This window comes from Electrophorus electricus, chromosome 14 (genome assembly GCF_013358815.1).
Source record: "Electrophorus electricus isolate fEleEle1 chromosome 14, fEleEle1.pri, whole genome shotgun sequence".
In the NCBI taxonomy this organism is placed as follows: domain Eukaryota; kingdom Metazoa; phylum Chordata; class Actinopteri; order Gymnotiformes; family Gymnotidae; genus Electrophorus; species Electrophorus electricus.
Window position 1 is genome coordinate 15,588,701 of NC_049548.1, and position 18,427 is coordinate 15,607,127.

The window sequence follows — 18,427 nt, forward strand, 5'->3', positions numbered from 1 at the left end:
TGTTTTGTCTGCCTGTGTCTCCTGAAGCACAAATTTGAGAGGAACCCATGTTGAAAACCTTCACTGAACAATTTATAGCCATTTATCCACTTCATTATGATCTGCCATGTGAAGAGAAGTGATGGCTGGTATTCCATATGCTGGAAAAAAAGATATAGCTTTTGTAAACAGGTAGGTCAAATGTGTAAGTTAGTATGTGAAAACAGAAAGATGGTGATATTCACTAGTAGACAAAATTAAAAATGCTTTTAAAATTAAATGAAATGTAAAAAAGGAGCAGGGATAATGTTATTTTCAGATTTCTGTTTATTGTATGTTTGAACAGTTAAGCAGCACCACATGGATCAAGGAATGGAGGGGGGGTGAAAATCTTCGATATATTTAAAACCCCATCATAAACTCAGCATAGCTGTAAGTGGTTATGATGAATAATGTAAATGTTGAAGGTACTGTTAAATATTTACAGGTCTAATATTTGATGGGTATTATAAGTAAGAATAGGTCCAGCTAAAACTTGTAATTTGGTCAGGTCTATGAACAGATGAAGCATTAGCAGCATTAAGCATTGGTTGTCAGTAAACACACAGATGAGGCACTGCAAACAGCATTTTTCTATATCCCACAATTCATGTATTACTTATAGTTTAATACAGATCCATAATTACTCACTGTATCAAGCACAATGAAAGTTACACAACTTTTATTTTTCAGGTGTTATCAAAAAGATTATTTAGCAACAAGTGTGGGAATTTACCACAGAACATGAAATATTCACAGGGCTTTCCCATAATTTTGCAAATTCTAAAATAAATTAGTGTCAGTCAAACAACACAGTGATCATTTTACTAAACATTTTATGGAACATACCTTGTAGCATTATATTAACTTCTGAACACTTTCCTAAAGTATCTCTTAAATTCTGAGAATAGTAACATCCCATGTATAATATATGATTTATAATCTGTCTTTCCATAATGTTGAATTTGAATTTCAGAAGTCAATCCAGTTTAATAGAATATGCTATGAGATCAGGAAATATTTCAATTAACAGTTAATATTCCAAAACTGGGAACTATTCTAGTCAAACAAGCCCGATACCAAGATGTTTCATTATAGTTCCATGTTTTTCAGGGCAGAGGTCTGCTTAATGATCCCAAACTAATTATGGCAGTAATTATGTATGTAGGCTTTGGTCTTTTGCATGGTCTTTAAAGGTTGCATTAGTTGGCAAATAATTCTCTTGGCTAGAATAAAAGATGCAGATGAAAACATTTACTATACAGCAAAGTCACCACAAAATGCTAGTGACATCTGGAAAAAGTGGTTAAAAAGCCTAACATTACTTGTAGGAATTGGCTGCCTTACATCCACAGTGATATGTTAAAGTTCTGGATGAATGCAGCCTAATGTACAATCATCCTTTATGTCCTGATAAAAACAATCAAGTAATATGAAGGTAAAGAAACTGCCATGGAACTTATCCCTCCATACTTCTGGAGAGGCCTGAGGAAATGAAATCCTGTTGCCCAAAGTTACTAGAGATACATTCATGGCTATTTCACCTCTTCTTTAAGACAGAGAAACTTGCTAAATATCACTTGTCCGAGCTCCAAGAGCCAGGTCCCCGAGTGTGGAGAAGAAGTCTTCCATTTCTTTTTCCAGGAGCCGGTTGCGGTTTTCAGCATCCTCACGGGCCCTCTCAGAGTTCCGTAATTTGATCTCCAACATCCTTTTCATTTTTCGCTCCTGTTCCATTTCATGTTCTAATCGCTCCATCTGAGCACAGAGTACTGCACTAGACTCCTCCAGCCTGCAGAATACAAAGATATTTTTGCTTTCCATGTATACATTTGCATTTTTATTGGAATAGAGCAGAACACTTTGACACCATGAAGAAAAGTTGGCCTGCTTTTTGGGGAAAGAGTAAAAGTCATGAATTACTTTTCTTTAATAAAGTGATATTCACTCCTAATTAAGCATCCCATCATTAAAATTGCAATATGACTGAACGATAGCACTTACTTTTTGATTCTTGATTCATATGCCTGTTTCTGCTTCCTCAGGTTCTCTCTCAGTTCTGCCACCAAGCTGGCCAGTGACGAGGGGCTTTCTTCATCATCTTCAGCCATAACTTTGATGATTGGCACCATGTTGCTGTTGTCACTACAGCAAGTAGTGCTGATGCGAGCCTCCATGGAGATGCTAGCATCCTCTTGCTCTGCGGGCTTCACTTCTTCTGCACTCTGTGAAATATCTGCAAGGTTCTCCTCAGGCTCCAACCAGTGGTCCTTCTGGGAATCGGCATCTAAGGGGTCACAACACGATTCTGGTACAGAGAACTCGCATGATGAGGTGGACCATGGAGCACTGTCTATGCTCAGCATGCTCCCTGGGCTCGAAGATGATGTGACATTGTCATAGGTGGACAGCCTCTGGGATGTCCCAGAGTCTTTGGCACGTTCCCCAGTGGAGGTACGGCGGTGTCCTCTCAGTGATGACAGCCCATTCATGAGCCAGTTTCCACTGGAGACACCACCCATGTCTGATGATGAGCTGCCAGTTTTGGCAGGCGGTGGTCGTGTTGAGGAACCTTTGAAAGTATACTTCCATGAAGGCAGTGTCTTGGCCTGCTTGCTAGGGCTGACAGCCGTCTCGCTCTTTCCCTGAGAACCTGATTTAGGAGAAGGACCTGCTGGGCTGCCATCCAGGGATGAGGCACTACTGCTGGTAGGGTTGTCACTTGGATTGGAGTTGCCTGCAGGTGCAAGGCTTTGGAGGTCTTCCTCAGAGATCCAGCCAACCAGACTGGACTGCTGAGGCTGCTGGCCCTGAGATCTCACCTCTAGGCAGGGTTCAGGAACCTCAGAGTCCTGCTCAGGATACAGCTGATCATGCTTACTGATGAGCACTGTCATGAGATGCTGGACAAGAGATGTCCCTGCAAAAAAAATTAATTAATTAATAAGAAATTTACTGTCTGCAGGAGCTTCACCACATCATATATAATATACTAGAATCTGTGGACCAAACTGAGGAGGTCAAATCACACGAACAGCATATTCAAGGAACATTCATTCATATGTAGGAGAAGTATGGAATTTACCTGTAGACTTTCTGCGAAACATACCTTCCATGATAGCTACTGGGTCCTCCATTTTAGGACGGAGAATATTTGGTCCAAACACAGTGGCCAGGTTCTGTACACTCATTTTGTTTTCAGCTGAGTGTGACTGTACTTCATCCAGGAATCTGAAAAGATAGATGATCACATTTGCTAGTTTAAGGAAAATTTGGTTTAGATTTTTGCCATCTCCTAATGACTTCACTTTGGACATACTTGCATATGTATTTCAAGAGGTTGAAGTTAGCAGGAGGAAGGGTCTTAACTTGCTGCCCTAATTCTCGCAGTCCCTGGGCAAAAAGGAGACACACAAAATGAAATCATGGAACTCTGAAACCACTGTACATCACAAACATTCTGCTCATGATTGCAAAGGGGGAATAAAACAAAAAGTATCAGTTAATAATTCTGAGAAGTAAAACAATGAATTAACTTCCATTTCAAATACACATTAAATCAGTGAAAACCTTTGCCCTGGATTCATAACCAGACATGCAATGTGTTACATTACTGGATCTCTTCCAGCACAGTAGTTTGTGCCCGACAGTCCCTGTTGGTGTACGGGCTACTGCCATAGTTCTTGCTTTCAGCTCAGCTGAGGGACATAGCACCAGATAGATGTCACTGAGAGGTACTTACCTCTTCTTCATCTTTCGCCAGGAGCTTAGCACAAGTAAGGAAATCTTCATATTTGCCGAATGGAATGACCGGTTCTGGTAGCTCCCTGAGGTACAGCTTCAGCAGGGAAGCCACAGTGTGGACATCAGTGTTACTAAAACAGCCATTATAGTGTTAGTTAGATCAAAATCATAAATGGGCAAATCATTTAGTAGCTTCAGGAATATCTGATAAAGTAATGGTAATTTCAAATAAAGACAGGCAGGGGTGTGTGTGTGTGTGTGTGTGTGTGTGTGTGTGTGTGTGTGTGTGTGTGTGTATGTATATAATATATATATATATATATATATATATATATATATATATATATATATATATATATATATATATATATATATAATATACACACACACACCTGTGTATATATACCTGTCAAACTGAGGTTTATCTCCGCAGTCAAAAGCATCTTGAAGCTCCCTGACAAGGTTGGCCTGACCAGGCATCCTAAAGAGACCCTCCTCACCAAGACCCTGCTCCCTAATAAAATCCACACACTGTTCAACTAAAAGAGGTGCGAGGCGAGGACCAAATTTCTTTTCGTGCTGAACTGTGTCCTCCAGACGTTGTCCAAAAATCCCTGTAAAGTTGTAAGGAAGGAAAAAGGTTAGTCAACACACATAAAGCAGTTAAAACTGTAACACTTAAGATCTGAGAGCAGTGCCTAACAATATTAAGATACAAAAGTCATCCGCACACCTATACAAAAATCCTCCGCGCACCTGTAGTCCGCCAACCAACGTCCCGACCACATTTCTCTGGGCAAACACGGCGCGCTGCGCAATCACAGTGATCATACAATGCGCAGTAATCATAATACTTCACATAGGAACATGAACCAGAAAGAAACACCCGTTTTTCAGGTAAAAAAAATCCAACATATTTTCGCTTTTCTTTAATATGCGGTCGCCGCTGTCTCATTCTGTGCGTCCAGTAAAACTCACGTGCGCGGCGCCAGCTACGGCATGGCACGCGGAATCTGCTCGCGTCAAGTCTAACGGCAGCTGAAAAGCGAGATACGACTTCAAAAGATAAATACTCGCACATACACTTTATAGACGTTAAAAAGTCACAGGTTTAAACGGTCCTAGTTTAGTCAAACGTGGCGGACTTTTAACGTCCAGTAGTGTTGGTAAGGTACGTCTTGATGTCTGTTCTATTTCTGATAGCGAGTGGGAACTCGGAAACATTCATGCCGCCCATGTCAAGCAGATCATGGTAAGAGAACAATTCTGTCGTATAGCTGAAAATATAGGCTATGTGATATTGGTCATAAAGTCCTTTTGCACGGCCTCCAAGTCAGTAATAATTCGTTTTGCCTGAAGACGTACTTTTCTCAAGAGAGACTACAATACCTTACTCATGTGCGTATCATGTCTTCGTGGTTCACATCTAGCTATCTTTGCATTTCATGATCTTGCTATTAATAACATACTCTTTGAAACTTAATTCCAGGGAGAGACAGCCACCCAGCCATCCAGGTCTGCAAGTATGATATTTTTATTTGAATCGATGATGTCTGACATTGTAAATACTAGGATTAATCGGTATCAAGATTAAATGTTTGTAAAGAGATACGCAAATGTATGTAAACCTTTAACATGAGTACTAATGTGTGTAGTAATCCATGTAAAGCAAATTTAACATGTACAGATTCCCCAATATTATATATATATATATATATATATATATATATATATATATATATATATATATATATATATATATATATATATATATATATATTTTACACATTTAAAAAAAAATATTTCCTGCCGTTTCATAATAGCATGTGTAATTTCAATGATTATGTAGGGGTTTGGATTTAAAAGAAGTGTGGGATTGGTACTCTTTTCTTTAGTTTTAACAGTGTGTATGGATCAATTTTCTTTACTTAGAGAGCCTAGAATTTGGACAAATAACTAAAGGGCATATAAACAAAATGTGAGATGTGAAATTACAGAGTTTACTGGTGCTGGAACCAGTGAGATACCACCAAGACCAGCTCTAATCTTTTTCTCTTCTTTCCATTCTGTTACACCATATATCTGATGATATAGCTAACTGGAGTGCCACACTGAAGGGGATTAATTTGGAAGAGGGAGAGAGAAGGTTAAACACCTTCCAAAAATGTTAACATTTTACAAGCAATATTTGAAGAACAAGAAGAGAGTTGTCTGATTTCTGCAACAGACATTGGTGGAGTGGCATGTGTGGGTGGGATTGGGGAGGTTTTGATGACAGATTCACTGTTGAAGCTGAATATTAATAACTCAAGGAACTGGATTAATGTTGACTGAAGGGTAATGGTCTAATGCTTGCTTATTTTCCTTTAATCATATTTGGTAATAAGCTAATAATTGGCAGGCTCATTTATTACTTCAACAACAGAGACACGGACAAACACATGCAAATGAAAGTATCTGTCTTTCTGCACCCTACCATGTAGAGGATTCTTGGCTCTTGCTATAGCAATATATTTATATCTATATATAATATATGCTATATCTTAATTTTAAGGCTGTAATGCAGGTCAATGGGAAAATTGTTGCAAACTTTGTACCTGGGTAGTACCAGTAACCCACCACAAATCTTTCCCATCTCAAATCATAAAAAAAAGTGATGCATGGTTGAACACCAAAGAATGGAAGGTGTGGTTACATGTAAAAAGCTAGATTTCTTACCTGATGCTTTCATCAGTTGAACTGAAATTGGGAGCACAGTTAAGCTAAATCAACCATTCCAGTGTTGAATGAGCTAAAGGAATGTCTCAGTTTTACCTCCTCCGAATGGAGCCCAGATGACCCTCCTGATAGCCTTGACCCAGTCGTCCATATCAGTCTGGGAGTTGGCCATAAGCAGTAAGGCCTCGTGGCTGACAGCCGTCCTGTCTTTCTCCCCAGCGGCACCTGAGATGTAAAAAAGACATTTACATTCATACTGCCCTTTTTTTTTTTTTTAATTAATTTATTTTTTTTTTTACATTTTTTTGCACTGATGCAATTTTGGAGGATGTATCTGGTAGATGGGAGTGAAAAATCCTCATAGACCCAACCCTGTGTGAGATTAGATTGTAAAGGTGAGTGTTTGAGTTTTTATTGTAGATTATGGTGTTTGGAATAGGAAGTGAGACGCTAGATTGTTGCTTCAAGTTCACCGTGTTGTGTCACTTTTACCAGTTCAACCCTTTACAAAGCTGTATTACAAAAAGTAAAAGCATTGGCTAGTGATCAAATAAACCCGATTCTCAAATATAATAACAAAGTATAACAAAATGTTAATCTAATGAATCTCATCCTGGTTCGAAAGTGCATTTATTTGATTTTTAATAAACACCAAATAAATGTATACAGGAGCTGAATCCACATGATCATTTTAATGTACATACACACAGAACCAGAAATCAAAACTTTAGAGGAAAATGTGTTGGTCTACTGGAATGTTTGTCATTTTTATTAACAAAAGGCTGTGGAAATATAGATGTTTCTGACATTTCTTAAAAAGTTTACTGAAATGTTAATGAAATATAGCAGGAGGAAAACCTAATGCTAAAACCGGATTTGTGTGGTTTACGCTTATAGATGAAAAGCAGAATATTAATTATTGCCACCAGATGGCACTGATGTCTTTGAAAAAGGCAGAGATCGCTCCTCAAGTTGAAAAGTCACATTCGCTATGATGTCAAAATAAGCATTTGATGAGAAAAGATAAAGAATATAATGGTGTTCTAAAACATTGTTTTAAGCATACAAACAATTACATGTATGCAGTTCACTGACAAAGAATAGAAATACAATGATAAATTATTTAATTTTATTTTAATGTTAATTTACAAGCAGAACTCCATGTCAGAACATTTTATATTTATTATAATCTACAGTAAAAGATAATTAAATTTACATAAAAATAATAGAAACTTTCCATAACATAAAAATGACCTTGCATGTGTCATCTTTGTCAGTGCACTGGAGACATTTAGCACATTTAGACTAGAAAATGGTTCATAGTCAATGAATGAAAAGACAAAAATTTTTTTTTTACATTTACTTAGCTTTACCAAGGCTAATTGTCAGTGTACTATACTATACTACTATAATATGTACTATACACATGACCGTGTTTTGTGGCCACAACTAAACATTTGAAAGCTAACAGATTTGCAATGAGCACATACAGAGAGACTGGTGGCTCATTTCCCACTGTAGTGAGGCTTTCCGGGTCTGTGAGTGTCCCAGTACCCACTGCTCTGGGGAGGAGGGTTAAAAATGTCCTTTGGGGCACATTTGTGCTATGCCTGTTTAACTGATCAAATTTCAGACACCATTGTCATTCCACTATGAAACTCTTGTGGGTGCAGAGGAGCATGTGTCCCTGTGAATGTGTGCACATATGTGTACACACGAGCACTATTCCTGTGAGAGTCCTGTCCAGTGTTGACAGTGTGCTATGTAATTTGCTGTTTAATAATAACCTAATAAGAATGGGTTATATCAAGTATTCCAAGTGCACTATGTTTGAGTGTACTTGGAAATTTGCCATTCAAACTTCTCAGCTTTTCTAAGCAAATGAGAAAACAAAAACAGCCAACTTTAGTCCTCTCGCAAGTAAATCAGTATCCTTTAATCAGAAGAAGTTTTACATATGCATTCTAATTGGTCAAACGGTGAGATCACAATTTTTGGCCCATATTAAAGCATCTGTGTAAATGTGGTTCGGAGTGCTGGCTGTACCTCGTGGGGGTTTGGCCCTCCATCGCTTGCAGCAGCCTTGCCCCATGCTGTTCTCTGGGGCGAGGAGCAGCGAGAGCTCTATGGCAGGGCTGTGCCACGTGTTCCAGTGGGCAGCCCCTGCACACCAACCCAGGTCAGGCACCTACGGCCACAGCCAGGGAACTCGATGCCAACGAAGCCATTAAACTGCACCATTGCTGCCCAGAACTCGAAGAAAAAGTCCTTATTTTATAATCCTCAGCTACTTCCCAATTTTTCTGTTTAATGATTGGATAACTATCAGTTCATCCACCAAAGTAAGTGTACAGGACAGCTCAGCTCACTCCACAAACTCCATTTCAGCTTCACCGATGCCACTCTAACTGTAGACTGACTGAGGAGACAGTCTGCTTTGTCCTTCCTTGTCAAACAAGCACCCCCTACCTAAACAAACAAACAATCAAACAGACAAACAAACAAAAGCCAAACCAATCTTCCCAGGAGCATCTGCTAAACCTGTGCTAGAGCTTATAGTTTACTTTCTCTGGTTATTCTCTCCTGATGGAAGCCAGCAGCATTGTTTGAAAGAGCAGAGAATGGGCTGTATATCTGAGGCTTGAGTTCTAAGAGCCTGGTGAGCACAGATGCATGAAATTCCAGCCATCCAGCAGTCTTTTCCCACTGGTTTTAAATCTAAAGAATTCACCACCCTCCCCATTTCTGGGGAACCAGTTCTCATTTGTGCCTTACTAAGGAACAGTTGATGAGGCAGTTTCTGATATGTTGTGCATATGAAGTAATCAGACCTCACAACCTGGGGCACAGGAAAAAACCACATCCATGCAAAGCCTGTTCTTCTGAAATGCAATACATTTATGCTGTTTTAGAGAGTAGGATTTGTTGAAGTGAATGGTATGAACTGGAAGAGGCGCTTCACTCTGTTCAGACTCCCATTTGATTTGATGCCTGTGTGCCATTATGTCATCCACTGATGCCCTGCAATGTTCATTTAACATTATACAAGGGAAATATGAAACTATAGAGGTTATCTGAGGTTTTTATTTCCCTTCTGGCAACAGAATCTGTGCATTCCTATATGGGGTCAAATGGCAGATCCTTCAGAATATGGAGTGTGCCAGCCTGACTGTGGTTAAGGACACTCCTAATGGGGGAAGGTAACACTGCCTGATCTGTAACGAGAGTGTGACACTGGAGAATGGGGACTGGCCACAGAGAAGATTTGCCCCCATCCATTGCGTGGGTGCTAATACAGTACACTAGGAGGTTAAAAAAATGTGTGCGTGTCTGTGTGCTTGAGTGAGCATTTGTGTGATGTGCTTGAGTGTGCATTTGTGTGTGTGTGTGTGTGTGTGTGTGTGTGTGTGTGTGTGTGTATCTATATTTGAATATGTATGTGATTTGAAGTGGAGGGGAGAGAGGTCGAGTGAATGGCTGGTTTCTGGTTTTGTCGAGAGTGATAATGATCTGAAAGCACAAGGTCTACTAAGCTAACACATTCTCACCAGATACGTCATTGTAGGAGCTTAGATTGTTCTATCACAAATTCACATGGTTGAGCTAGCACCACAAATGTCTTCTTGATAAGTGCCTTCCAGGCCACTGCTGTGTTTACTTTCTCTCTCTGTACATGAGAAACCTAAATTATCTATTATATGACAACAAAAATTAAGTATTCAGAACACTTGTAAGCCTCCTCTCAAATTTTTGCCCGATCTCTTTCCATTTAGGTGGGTGCCTGTGCTTTACAGTTTTCATCTGTATGCATTTACTGACCTTAATGGCTCTTTTTAAAATTAAATATTTCACCCTAAACTGATTACTGAAGTAAAAGAAGTAAAACATGTAGGGTGATTGAATTTAATAACTCACAAACACTGAGCAGCTTTAGAGCAGTGTGCAGGTTGAAGTGGGCTCACGATCTAGTTGCAGCATACAGCCGTAATCTAATCATTTTTCTTTTTAGCTCTGACTGTGTTTTCTGTAGTGAGAGCCTTCCATCCAACCAGGCCTCTATGCTTCCAAACTCATTCTCAGCCTCTGAACACTGATGGCTGTCACACCCTTTTAACATATTTATGTGCTATAAATAAAATGCACATGGACACTCAGTAGTCAACTTCAGTAAACAGGAATGAGAGAACCCACACCATGTTTGGGATTCTCGAAACATGTGATCTAATATACATACAGTAGTAGTATTAACTCTCACTGCTTAGTACATGCAGATTCTGCCATCTGTTCATACTACATATGTAGATTTGTAGGAACTGCATGAAAACCAGTAGGTATGCACTGTTTATCAGTAGTTTATCAGTCCCATTTTCAACTATGCGAAGGTCATGCTGCTTTTGCAATAGGAAAGTGATTTTTGCTTACCTGGAACAATCTCAAATAAGTGTCTGCCAGGCTCTTCTGGATTAGCTGTAAGCTCATTCACTTGGCTGCCCTTAAGTGGTATACAGCCCTGAGTTGATTAAGTGGAATAGAAAACATTAAGCTTTTAGATATTTCTGTTCAACAATCATCAGCTATCATACCAAATAAATACTGATGTAACTGGATTACTCTTTAAATCATTTTTGCAGAAACAAGTCATTTGTGCAAGGCATTGTAATTTGTGCAAGGCTTAGTCTGTTGGTTTAGTTTGACGTGTGCGTCTCCTCTAGTAAGATGAACTGCCAAGTAAAAGAAATGTTCAGATTATTCACCATGACAACAGATTAGTTAGCACCTCAGCTACGCAGGTGTCAAGCCATTATTATTTCATCACTGCTAAATCCTTTATATTAACATCAGCCCACCGAGCACTGCCAGTGCTCTGTTTACATTTCATTGACATTTACAGAATTTGGCAGGTGCCCTTGTCCAGAGTAACATACAGCAGTGATTTGAATTCTCTATCAAATTCACATCCTCATTTGACAATAGATTAGTCAGTGTTAAGAATACTACAGGGCCTTGAAAAAGTATTCATACCCCTTGAACTTTTCATGTTACACCTCATTTTTTCATGTTACACCTACAAACTTAAATGTATTTTATTGGGATTTTATGTGATAAACGAACACAAAGTTGCAAGTAATTGTGAAGTGAAAAGAAAATGATACATGATTTTCAAATTTTTAATAAATAAAAATCTGGAAAGTGTGGCATGCATTTGTATTTAGCCCCCTGTACTCTGATACCCCTAAATAACATCCAGTGTGACCAGTTGCCTTCAGAGGTCACTAAATTAGCAAATAGAGTCCACCTGTGTGTAATTTATTCTCAGTACAACTACATAATCAGTATAACTACAGCTCTGAAGACCTCAGAAGTTTCTTAGAGAACATTAGTGGTCAACCAAGGAACACACCAGACAGTCAGGGATAAAGTTGTGGAGAAATGTAAAGCAGGATTAGGCTATAAAAAATATCCCAAGCTATGAACATCTCATGGAGCACTGTTCAATCCATCATCTGAAAATAGAAGGAGTATGGCACAACTGCAAACCTACCAAGATATGGCCGTCCACCTAAACTGATAGTCCAGGCCAGGAGAGCACTACTTAGAGAAGCAGCCAAGAGGCCCGTGGTCACTCTGGAGGAGCTGCAGAGATCCACAGCTCAGGTGGGACAATCTGTGCACAGGACAACTATTAGCCGTGCACTCCAAAAATCTGGCCTTTAGGGAAGAGTGGCAAGAAGAAAGCCATTTATAAAAACAAGCCATAAGAAGTCTCATTTGCAGTTTGCCACAAGCCATGCGGGGGACACAGCAAACATGTGGAAGAAGGTGCTCTGGTCAGATGAGACCAAAGTTGAACTTTTTGGCCTAAATGCAAAACGCTATGCGTGGCAGAAAACTAACATTGAACAACACCTTGAACACACCATCCTCACCTTTAAACATGGTGGTGGCAGCATCATGCTGTGGGGATGCTTTTCTTCAGCAGGGACAGGGAAGCTGGCCAGAGTTGATCGGAAGATAGATGGAATTAAATACAGGGCAATCCTGGAGGAAAACCTGTTAGAGGCTGCAAAAAACTTGAGACTGGTGCAGAGGTTCACCTTCCAGCAGGACAACGACCCTAAACACACAGCCAGAGCTACAATGGAATGGTTTAGATCAAAGCACATTCATGTGTTAGAATGGCCCAGTCAAAGTCCACCCCTAAATCCAATTGAGAATCTGTGGCAAGACTTGAAAATTGCTGTTCACAGACACTCTCCATCCAAACTGACTGAGCATGAGCCAATTTGCAAAGAAGAATGGGCAAAACCTTCAGCCTGTAGATGTGCAAAGCTGGTGGAGACATACCCCAAAAGACTTGCAGCTGTAATTGCAGTGAAAGGTGGTCCCACAGAGTATTGAGTCAGGGGGGCTTAATACAAATACATGCTACATTTTCCAGATTTTTATTTATTAAAAAATTTGAAAACCATGTATCATTTTCTTTTCACTTCACAATTACTTGCTACTTTGTGTTCGTTTATCACATAAAATTCCAATAAAATACATTTAGGTTTGTAGGTGTAACATGAAAAAAATGTGGAAAAGTTCAAGGGGTATGAATACTTTTTCAAGGCCCTATATCAGGCTAAAGCCCTGGCAAGAATGAAAAAAAGTAAAGGTAAAAATTAATTCTGTTAAGTCCTGTTATAAGTGCATATTTAAGTGCTTAATGACACAGTAACACATATTTCAGTTTTATTCACTCACCAACTTGATGAACATGTCAGTTTTTCTTTGCCCACTTTCAGTTAATGTGTCAGGCAATCTCATACAAGGCCTGGTACTCAAATTCAAAATCACCACAGAGTGGGTAAAATATCTGCATCACTCTGCTCACTGTCTCCTCCTCCATATCCTTTTATCCCAGCATGAGATTTGCTATGTGATTTGCCTATATAGCTTCGCACCTTGAATTCAGTTGATTAAAGGTGGGAAAAGAAGGTGGGATTGACATTTTCCCAGATACCCTGGTGAGAGGCTTGGAGATGAATCAATTGTGACTGGCGCAGTATTGACAGGCTCTGATGAGAGAAACTGTCCATCACACACTTCAGTTTGAATGAAAGGCATACTATAACTGAATGGCACTGATTGACAGAACACAACACAGTCAGTATCTAGTTTACAATTAGTGCTTGGATTTCTATTCTGCCAAAATTGTCAAGCAATCAGCTGCAAATGGCGGGAGAGCGGACACTGTCTAATGCATAATCCACGGTGGATGTCACAAAATTAATATAACAGCTTCAACACACCTTTTATTAGGTCTTTAATGTGTTTCTTTCCGTTATGTAATTTCACCTAATTGCTAATATAGCAACACAGAGGCCTTTGTGTGTAATCTTCCTCTACCTGAGGCTTGGTCTCCTCCTCATCCTTATAGAAGTAAAGGAAGTCAGAGCGTAGCACAAACCAACGCAGCTGCCAGTTCTTCATTATACTTCTCTGTTTCTTCAACCAGCCAGCCTTTAGCACCCCCTCCTGGAGGCCTGGGGAAGTGCACTGAGTCGATCCATGGGACACCTCACCCATCACCATACTCTTGGACCTGGCTGTAGAAAAGGACAGCAGACACATGTTTGAATGTCAGCTAAATTACACTGCTGTGATGATCAGTCAAAAACAAACAAACTAAACAAACAACCCCCCCTCCCCCCCCCCCCCCAAAAAAAAAACCCCAAAACAAAACAAAACAAAAAAACCTAACTAAATGGTTCAAGTGACTCAAATCATTGGCTAATGTCACTGGGTATTGATTCTAAGCGATGTCTCATTAAAGCAGTGCCAGGGAGCATACACATATTTTGCAAGGTTAACAGGGATTTTAGATATTAGATAATATTGTTTTCTGTTTTATCACTTGAGGAGCTACTGAGGCAAATTGATGATCATGAGTGTGCAGCTTAGGTTGAAATTGTGGAATCTGATTTTTGTGGTTTAGCCAGCTATGAACAGCAATTCATTGATTACATAATGTCAAAAGGTTTTGAGCCTTTGTTTTATAAAACGTTTTTAGTGTTTGTTTATATGGAAGTAATTGAGATAGAATAAATGACTGAAATATTCGAATTTGATCAAGTGTAATATAAATATAATGTAAAAAAACAAAACAAATGGAATTTTGCAGCTTAGCCCTGACCCAAAAGCTACACCCCCATGAACAACAGGGGCTTCAAGGACAGTCTCATCATGTATAATTTATAGAAATCAATCCTGCACACACATAGCATGCCTTGTGCCTTCAGGCTGTAGACACTCAATCAATGTGTGTGGCTTTCTGATAGAAAATGCTTGTTTTTCTTTTTGCTGCCTTCCTTTATTTTATGCCCTTATACACAGGGTTCAGGGAGCTTAGCAGAAGCTCTGTTTTAGATAGAACAAAATGAGATATTGAAATGAGTGCCATCTGAGGTTGGTCCAACAACCAGGATTCTATGTGGACTGCAAATGGGCCAGACTAAACTGTAATTTGGTGTGTTACTCATTCCCTTTGCTGCCTGCACAGCGACATTCTTACTTTGCAGTGGAATAGTGGCAACATGACCATGGCACCACAACAGTGGTGGCAGGAGGCTGCCATTCAAGCAGACTGCCAGTATGAGGGATGGCCGGCTGTCCTCCTGTCTCCACTGCCTGTACAGACATTTCTCTCTGCCTGTCATTAATCTGGCAGCCTTGTGCAGTGCGATGTTTCTGTAGCAGAGCCTCACGCTTCTCTATAGGCAGCACAGGAAATGAGTGGGCTGTGTCAGTGGAGTTGAAGAATCTGAACTGCACCCCTTAAGGCAGTATTAGTTTAGTGTTTGACATGTTGCAAAAATACTTTATGCTCTACGCTAACTCAGTTGTGTTAACTGGTGCCATTTAGATTTGCTGAATTAGGTAGGTTGGGTGGATAGAAATTTATTGGTTTTGAGGCATTTGTAATGCATTTGGTTTATGAAAAAGGTTTTCAGAATTTTTTTTAACATATTTTATTACATAACTTCCTACCTAATTACCTACTAGGTTTGGCTGGACCGGTGGAATGTATGGATCTCTTTGGATGGCAGAGACAATATAGTTGCTATTATGTTTTGTGATTGTAAGAGATTCAAATAACTTTTAATTGGGTTGTTCATTGTTTTTGTCACATAAAAAGTGTGCTAATCTTGATTTTATTCCACTCATAAATGACTACTTGCTGAAAAGAAACACCTGCTGTTACCTATTGGTTTGTGTTTTGAACCGTCCATGTCATCATTGTGCATACATACTTCTATTAGAGCAGTATTTTATAGAAAAAAATACTGTAACAGTAGCACAGTTAGTGGCTATGTACACATTTATATAGCCTTTGTATTATGCTGTGTTCTGTCACTGTTCTGTGTTGGCTGTCAAATTGCGACAGAGCTGTTTACACTATGGTCCATGTCTTTTCTTTCTTTCTTTTAGAAATCAGTGAGCAATAACCCAGTTTCACTGCACAATGCAGTGCAGCACAATACCCCACTTTGGAGTCGTTTGGACGCAACGATTCATACCTTCCCTCTTTTGCCCTGGGCGTTTCTAGGATGTGGCTGGTAAAATGTCTACTTCAGCACACACCAGCCCAGCTTTAATATCATTTGCTTTCAAAATTCTGTATGTTTATGATAATGATAATAATGTTTATTATGAGCAGGGGGATTCATCTGGAGGATATGATTTTACATACTTTCATCTTGCGGCAGATGTTATTGAAAAACATGAATAAATTCTTCAGAAATGTAATGTGACAAATATGGAATATGTTTTACAGAAATATCAGTGCATAACAGTTTATGTCTAAATTTGAATATAAAATAATGTTTAGGATTATTTCTCCATTACATTGAGGTATGGTTACCTCACAGACATTTGTTCTTGTCCATAGTGTAATATTTGTTCCACCTGAACATCTATATAGATGAGTACTGAACAATAATATAAAAGATAACTATCTTCTCAGTAGCATTTCATGAAGCATGCATGAAAGGTGTTGTGAACCATACTGGCAAAATCATGCCTGCCACCACCTATATCATCACCCTGCCACCACCTATTCCAACCCTTCCAGTGACGCAACTTATGGTCATCAAAACCGGAAAAAGCAGATAAAATGACAGCTTTTTCCTCAGGGCTGTGGATTCTTTGCACTCTAGCCTAAAGCCTATAACCTAGCAAACCCCTTTATAAATTTGTTGCTTGCGTATTCTATATCATCCCAGCTAGAACCATGTATCACAGCCCATATGTGTCCCCAGACCTTAGCCATACGTACATATTCAGTTCATGTTTTTTAATGCTGTCCTAATTGTCTTTTATAATAAAACATGTTTTTATTTTATCTTTATTTTAAGTTTATTCTCTCTTCTGTGCATCAGTAAACAGTCCAGTGTATCAATCCGTTTGGAATGTTACATGTACACTCACCATGACAAATTCCTCATACATGTAACATACCTGGCAAATATAACTGCCTCTGATTCTGAACTTGATACTGATCCTGATTCTGCTTCCGACATAAAGGATGTCTGTTGAACTATCCTGCTCCAAAAAGTAGATTATGTATACTTCTAATATTTTGGCCATGCAGGAATTTAAAAAATCAGCTCCATATGGCTAGAGCTTTTCTGTCCTAATGTAGTTACGCTTCTAAAATTCAATATCACACACAAAGCACACAGCTTTTGATTGCTGCCACACATCACATTCTGATATTTTTGCCTGAAATCTGGGGTGCTGCTGGGTAATGACGCTGGACCAGTGGTGGGTGTGTCGGAGTGTGTATACCCTGCCATGAATGATGGCAGGTGTCCCCTGAGCTGAATGAGGCACCATGCTCAGCTGCTAAGAGCTGTAACCTGTAGTGTCTCTATGTTCACGGTCAGCCACAACACAATAAGCGCGACGCAAGTGGATTCTAATTTAGGAGTTGTTGCAGATTCTTTCCCTTTGCAGAGGGTAATGACAGTGTTGTTAGAATTGGTAATTTCATGATGAAGCAGTGTAAAGAATAGAACATTATGGTTGACTATGGTGTTTTGTGCCATTTTTAAAATTACTGCGTGAAATCTTTTATGGATTAAAAAAGAAATTGTCCATTTTTACAGTGGTCAGTAAATTTTTGACCATCACACTGCAGCAACACTGCCATTATTATTTTTTTAATTATACTACATCAAATCATATCTGTTAGATTCAAAAAGCAAATAATTAGAACTCTATGAGTCTAGTACAAAAGATCAGGCATACTAACAGCAGCTGTCTCACTCGTGAGGGTTAACGGATGGTCGACCTTCCTACAGAAACAAGTGGATATGCTGAGAGATGAAGGCGTAAGTGATGACTGCTTCGAGAGCAGAGCTGGTGGAATGAGAATGGGAACATCACCATACCTCTCCTGGTCTGCCTGATCTTAGGGCTCAGCATGGCTGTCATCACTGCACGCCGTTTGCTCCACTTCGCATATTCGTCCTCCGCCCTGCGTTTGCCACTCCGCTCTCCCTCCCTCTGCCTCTCCCCCTTTCTCCTTCTCTATTTTCTCCTCCTCTGCCGCGACTCCCTCTCTCCCTTGCCAGTCGTTTCTCTCCCGCTGAAGCTCTCCTGCCGACCTCACGGAGAAGGCACCGGCTCGTCGGGGGTGGGGGCGGGCTCCCTCATGCGCCTCCAGGCGCATGCCCGCATGTACGATTACACACGCGCGTGCACGCCTGTATGAGCCGTTCGGTGGTCCACGCCCACCCTCGGTGCATTATTCACCCCAATGCTCTGCAATGACCGCTCATTGTCTATGTGATTATGACAAGGTTCTCTGAAACAGAGTAGCACAGCCACTCGTCTCTTAATTGGCCACAGGCATGTGGGCTCAAGATCTTACAGCCTCTTTGCACTCTAGGGATCCCCC

At 39.9% G+C, this 18,427-nt stretch overlaps 1 protein-coding gene and 1 long non-coding RNA gene across 7 annotated transcripts; one reads left to right on the forward strand and one right to left on the reverse strand.

Moving 5' to 3' along the window:
- Positions 1-288: 288 nt before the first annotated feature.
- Positions 289-18,022, reverse strand: si:dkey-191m6.4 (rho GTPase-activating protein 22). 5 transcript variants are annotated; one of them, XM_027005099.2, is made up of 10 exons: positions 17,919-18,022; positions 13,873-14,072; positions 10,903-10,990; positions 6,577-6,705; positions 4,169-4,376; positions 3,761-3,893; positions 3,338-3,411; positions 3,128-3,249; positions 2,023-2,938; positions 289-1,810 (listed from the first exon to the last, which is right to left on the reverse strand). In XM_027005099.2, exons 1-10 carry the CDS (start codon positions 17,959-17,961, stop codon positions 1,588-1,590), a joined length of 2,136 nt encoding a protein of 711 aa, XP_026860900.1. In that variant the 5' UTR covers positions 17,962-18,022; the 3' UTR covers positions 289-1,587. The 5 variants fall into 5 exon arrangements, with proteins under 5 accessions (XP_026860900.1, XP_026860901.2, XP_026860902.1 ...); XM_027005100.2 differs by lacking the exons at positions 6,577-6,705; positions 10,903-10,990; positions 13,873-14,072; positions 17,919-18,022 and adding an exon at positions 4,519-5,159; XM_027005101.2 differs by lacking the exons at positions 6,577-6,705; positions 10,903-10,990; positions 13,873-14,072; positions 17,919-18,022 and adding an exon at positions 4,496-4,634.
- LOC113574292 lies at positions 4,570-16,822 on the forward strand. 2 transcript variants are annotated; one of them, XR_003410305.2, is made up of 5 exons: positions 4,570-4,659; positions 4,966-5,014; positions 5,122-5,160; positions 5,252-5,285; positions 15,955-16,822. It is a non-coding gene; the product is annotated as an uncharacterized LOC113574292 (long non-coding RNA). The 2 variants fall into 2 exon arrangements; XR_003410304.2 differs by lacking the exon at positions 15,955-16,822 and adding an exon at positions 5,857-6,555 and having other exon boundaries at positions 5,252-5,277.
- Positions 18,023-18,427: the final 405 nt, after the last annotated feature.